Genomic DNA, 6,429 nt, shown 5'->3' with positions numbered 1-6,429 from the left:
TTTTTCATTCATTGGATAACAAGAGAGAATTATGACCTCTTATTTAAGTTTGAACTAATTTTCAGTGGCTGAAGATGCAATAATCAACATCCACACGTACCTAGAGTTATGCTAGGATGTTTACCCTTGATTCCCTTCCAATTTTTATCAGTCCAACACCAATACCTATCTAACACAATGACTAACTCAGCTATGTGTGCATTCAGGGGCTAATTTTAATGTGTTTTTGTGTGTCGCGACCTCAATGAACTTTTCCTTCTCATTTAGCTTCATAGAAAATAATAACAACAGCCCCAATCATTGACTGAGAGGATGGAAGTATGGGTACATCTAGCTAGTGCACCTTCTATACTAGGCAAAAAATCCCTACAATTTGTTTTCACCTATGTAAAACTTCAGCAAGTAAGAGAAGTGAGTTGCTCTCCACATTATCCTCTAACCTATTGGTAGAAATAATTTTTACACACATAATCAGCCTCAACGCGGGTGTTATGTGGATAACGTGGGTGTGTAAGTGTATGCATAAATCACCAGAGGCACCTATGCCCAACTACCTAACTAGTAAGGGCTCTTCAGTTACATTTCGTAGCAAATGCGTCATGTTTGTGCCATGGGTTTTCTATGTGATAGCCTAATATAATATGTAATGTCTCTGCAATCCATTTTATACAATTAGCCTTTAAGCATCGAGATTATATGTTTTCATTACAATAGGTTCTGAATGAACCTCTATCTGCAAGGGTCAGTTCCTGACTTATCCTATCTGAGTTGACAAGACGCTCCTAATTGTCATCCACTAGTCCACCTCTTTAATTAACTCCAATGCCAAGACACAAGTATTGTGAATATGTACCCTTACATAGATGGGTATATTGCAATTAATAAAATACCCAACAATCAATACATAGTAGAAACCTTGAAGAGAGAGATATTTCATAATCAATATAACAATCAACAATTTGTAATATAGACTGGGCATTGGGTACCCTATCATGATGCAAAAATTAGAAATTGAAATGCCCTATAGTTAAACCAATGTATGAAATAGGGCACATATCTTTCCTTTTTTAATAGGGATGTGTCCAAGTATTATTCTGACCTTGAGGCTCTTGAATTTTAGGTCAACATTAAGGGAGTTGTATGTAGTCATTCTAGAGTTCACTTCTTTAACCCTGCCTAAAAACATGGCAATGTAAGCTTGTAGCCTTTTTTAGATGTATAGGGAAAACCAAGACTTTAAGATATTTAATATTGTATGACCTGGGGTGGACAATGGGACCAAGCTCACTATTCTCCTCCCAATCACTGACAAACTACTAGTAATTTCATTGTCACCCCCTAGCATGTGGAACCCATCCCATTGACTAGACCTCCAGATGTACTTGGGATTCCATAGGTTCCTTCCACACCTCCACCATTCTACATTAAGGATGTTTAGTTTACAGGCATATTCTGGGATTCCAAAGGAGGTCTTACTCCACCTAGGAGTCATGAGCACTCTAGAGGAGATCTTCCTCCACCTAGCTATCATGAGGGATTCCAGAGGAGGTCTTCCTCCACCAAGCAATCATGGAGGATTCCAGAGGATATCTTACTACACCCAGTTATCATCAGGGATTATAGAGGAGTTCTTCCTCTACCCAGCAATCATGAGGGATTCCAGAGGAGATCTTCCTCCACCCAACTATGACACAATTGGGCCTCTCCCTTTATAGCTTCATCTAAATAAATACCATCAAGGTTTCATCATCATTCTCATTTTCGAAAACCTACAATCATGATATTCCATAAAATTCCATCTCTCTCCGCGATGTTATTTCAAACACTTGGAAATCATCCCTAATGCCCCACATCTCATTATTGAGCCATGGCTCCTACCACCTTATTCTAGATATTCTTCTAAGAAATTATATGTTGGAACACTACTACAAAAGGGAAACATATGTGTTAGAGTGGATTTGGATCATAATGTCTAGGAATTTCAAATTTTGTTTTAGTTATCTCTATCTACAATCTAGTTTTTTTAGTTATCATTTAGCCCAAGGGCATATGTGAGATATGTTTATCAAAATCTAAATTCAAAGACTAATACAAATGTGTTTAAAATTTTATTTTAAGAAAAATATTCAAATTTTGGGATGGGAATTCATACAATACATTCTTTTGCAAAAAATGTTTAGAACCAAATGTCATATGTCTTTCTTTCTTTTTTCAGAGGAAAAAAACATAGCTTATTTATATAAATAAATAAAATTTCATTTTGTAAATACAAAAACAAAGTGTGTATTCATGCAATATCTACCATATTCATGTATTGGACACAAAAACATACCAACTCTCCCTTTAAAAAAACATACATCTATACATCATTTGACCAGAGGAGTCCACACAAAAAAAAATACAAAGAGTAGAGTTTAAAAATCATGAGAATTATAATTTAAAATCAAAATATATTTCCGAAATTACTATAGCATCATTATCAACAAAATAAACATCAAACTATAGAATATGAAGATAAAAAAACATAGATGAAAAAGAGCCTATAATTATGCTTGTTGAGGTTGTTCATGAAAGGACTATGAAATAACCTATAGTGTTCATCATTTAAGACCTCCTCAATGTACCAAGACCCCATGCGAACAAAATTACTTTCTTTAAAAGATTTACTACATCACTGTTTCACTCCCTCTCCCTCTAAATATGAGTGCACAAAAAATAAACATAAGAAAGCTTTATCCTTTTTAAGTTGTCCAAAATTTGATTAAGTTGCAAGCAGTAACATTGTTGAATATCATTGACCCAATTTATAACTATCAAGGAATCACTTAACACTTAGAGGTGATCACAATCCTTATCACAACCAAAATCCATTAATGGGTGATGAGATAATAGCTCTCCCAAATATTTTGAACCCCTCCCAATCTCATATTGACTTTAAAATAGTGTTTATATGATAAATAAATAACAGAGCAGCCACTACATGAGAAATTTCCCTCTTGATCAACCCCATAAAAGAACCACATGGAAAAGATTTGTTAGTTTCCTCTAGAATCTTCATCCTATTCCAGGAAGGGATAGAAGGATGTTGAAAATGAGAAAGAATGGGAAACACTTCAATAGCCACTCAATCTTGGCAAGAGTGCTAGTTATGAAAAATTTCCTCTTTTCTTAGATAAACACCCAAATAGATAAGAAAAAGGAAAAATGATTGTTAGATGCATCCCACAAGCATTTAAAACAAATACTTATAGATCTTTCTAAAACTCCGCTAAGAATGCAAGTGACTGAAATCCAAAACACAAAAATAACATCTAGGATTGATTTGAGCAAACCTAGTCTCCTTTCCCTTGACAACCACCTTAGGCTCCAAGTGGTTAGTCTTTTTTCCAACTTAGCTATTAACTAGGACCATTCTTCTTTTTTTGTAGTATTTTGGTTTCAACTGGAAAACCAAATATTTTAGCCATATATCCATTTCAATAGAGGGAAATGGAAATAAATTCATGAGATTCCTTACTTCATAATGTGCCAAATTTTAAGTTAAAATTGAATATTGTTTAGCTATTAATCAGCATGCTAGTATTTATTCCAAACAGATTATTGATATCATATGCCGAATTTAGCATCACAAGGCCAATCTGCTACTTGTAAAGAATGTAAAAGAAACACGAAGAATACTGGTCTCATCCCTGGATAAGCATGGAAGAATGGAGAGGTAGACCCATTTATAAAAACAACAAAGGATATCGATTACATGCACCCCTCACCAAATTCACAAAACTAATCCCGAGTCCAAATGACTCAGGATATATATAACATCATCTTAATCTTCATAATTATGTTCATGGTCATTGTTGATATATATAGCATCATCTTGATTTTCATAATTATGTTCATCATCATTACTGCCCTACTCGTCATCAGTAGTTTCTTCTTCCTCATCACAATCACAATTATCATCCCATGGAATTCCACATTTATAGCAAAATTCATTACCACACCTGAAAATAAACAAATTTAATATTAGAACATAAAAACCTATATAAAAAAATAAAAAACATAATCACTTTCTTATTACATTATGATTAAATTCTCATAAACAAAATCTCCATTGCTCAGAAACTGTGTACCTGCAAACTATGTGCATGCAACCTGGGTGCGTTCAATCATATTTTTGCAGTTGGGACACTGCTTCCACTTGCTGTTCTCTGCAAGCAAATTCAACTCTGCATTTACAGCACCCAACTGAGGAGCATATTCTTGGCAAGACATGTCTGTGTGCCAAGGAACCCTGCACTCAATACAAAACAAGCGGGAGCATTCCTGACATTTTGTTGTTGTTGTTGTTGTTGTTGTTAGAGAAGAATGTGATGAGGAAGAAAAGGGAGAAGGAACTTGTGAGCACTTATTTAATTCCGATAAAGCCATCAAAAATGAGAAATCAGGATATGGGCAATATACTTTCTCTGAATCTGCAATTCTTTCCTCTTCAAACCTTTTCATAAAAATCTCTAACCATTTAGGTGACAAGAATTTCTCACAGCCATATTTAGTGAGCTTGGAATTACACCAGAGATGTGGGCATTTAGGCACACCGCCATAATTGGCCATCATGGACTCAACGTATCGACCCATACAACGAAGACAATATCTATGATGGCAAAACATATTTTTGTGCATCCCATTCACATTCACATCCTCAAAGAACATATTGCATTTCTCCTTCACGTTAGCGCCTCCAATTACTGTCACCTCCACTTGATAACCAGGAGGTCTAAAATTTATCTGAGCGCTTGAATTATCACTAACATCACCACCGGTTATGCTACTTGTTTCGGGCTGGTCACTACCCACTTCTCGGAATGTTATATCCATGTCGAAATTCTGCAATGCTAGTTGACGACTTGTGCGAAGAAAATTGAATTTACAAGTCGAAATCCAAATCAAATATATATCTATAGTAGAGCATAAGTATATCACGCCCGTCGGCCGACTTAGAAGCCCCTTACGTTCATCATATGTGCACCAACTTACCACTTGTTATTTATAAAAAAAAATTAATATGAATTATATATATATATGAATTATATATATATATATATATATATATATATATATATATATATATATATATATATATATATATATATATATATATATATATAAATGTAATTAAATTTTTAACTATAGAGATTTATTTATATTAGAGATTCTTAACATGTCAATAAGTTTTGATTCAATAAAATGACTTATTAATACCACACGCCCAAAACCCATAATTAGTGTTTATAGGGCACGTATTCATATGCTATATTTTATTTTTAATTAATCAAATGAAGTATATTTTTTTTAATTAATCAAATGAATTGAAAGAGCAAAAGGACATCACTATTTTTGAGATAAATCTCAAGCTTTGATTAATAACTACTATAAAAGATATTGTAGAATATTACATGGAGGTTAAATCCCTACCATTCACTTAATTGTTGTTGATAATTAAATTAAATCTTACAAACCCTATTTCAAAATAGACACAACCATCTGCTTAAATATATAACTTATTATATGTAAGTTTATAAATGGAGAATTACCATTTATATAACATTTTTTATTTACATTTATAAGGAAAGCATGTGCAGAATTGATTGTCTTGTGAGGGAGTTGAGATAAAGTGGTGAAGTTTGACTGAATACTTTGGACCAATTTTGATCAAGTCAATAATATTACTTTTAATTTACCTACACATGGTAATGCCCTTGGTAAATGGGTTCAGATTAGGTCTACATACCTATCTATAAATAGGTGGAATCCAAGACGATTTGGGTTGGCTAATTTTTGGATTATGACTGTAGGAGAAATGTTCTAAGCATGATTTTTGTTGTAATGTTGTAATGGTGTTTTGGATAAGCTCGCGAACCCAGCTAGGGTAAAGGAGAAATGTTGTAATATTTCACTCAATTGAACTAAGAAATATCATGGTATGTTCCTTGATGTGCCTCAACACATCATTGTATTGAACAATAGAAACATGATACTAATTCCCATCACATTTAGGAGCTTCATGTATCTATTTTTCATCTCTAGCAACAAATGGTTCTTCACCATTAACAAACAATTGAGGGGTGGAAGAGAATACATCCACTAGTGCAAAATGACTAACTAGTTACTAAAAAGATGACTAAAATTTGCATATAAACGACGACCAATACTAGTTAATTTACAATATCTTATAATGTGACCAAATTTTAGTCGTTCTTAGCTTAGGCATTAATTGGATGTCTCAATTTTATCATCTAGTAATATATTTAGTCATTAATGTTTTCATTAATTGAGTCACTGATTTCGTCATTAATTGCCAAAATTAATGATCAAATATACAACAAAATATATCACTATATGATCATCTTAGAAAATCAATTAATGACCAAA

General features: G+C 33.3%; 1 protein-coding gene across 1 annotated transcript; it reads right to left on the bottom strand.

Annotated features, from left to right (window-relative positions):
- Positions 1-3,992: 3,992 nt before the first annotated feature.
- Positions 3,993-4,875, bottom strand: LOC149227940 (E3 ubiquitin-protein ligase RSL1-like). Its single transcript, XM_089380629.1, has 3 exons — positions 4,406-4,875; positions 4,153-4,291; positions 3,993-4,001 (listed from the first exon to the last, which is right to left on the bottom strand). Exons 1-3 carry the CDS (start codon positions 4,873-4,875, stop codon positions 3,993-3,995), a joined length of 618 nt encoding a protein of 205 aa, XP_089236755.1.
- Between the last annotated feature and the right edge of the window lie 1,554 nt (positions 4,876-6,429).

Source organism: Pinus tabuliformis, chromosome J (assembly GCF_031772625.1).
Source record: "Pinus tabuliformis cultivar Carrire ecotype Pingquan chromosome J, CPIR1, whole genome shotgun sequence".
NCBI classification, from domain to species: domain Eukaryota; kingdom Viridiplantae; phylum Streptophyta; class Pinopsida; order Pinales; family Pinaceae; genus Pinus; species Pinus tabuliformis.
The sequence above is the reverse complement of the archived record's forward strand: the minus strand, read 5'-3'. Positions and strand labels throughout refer to the sequence as shown.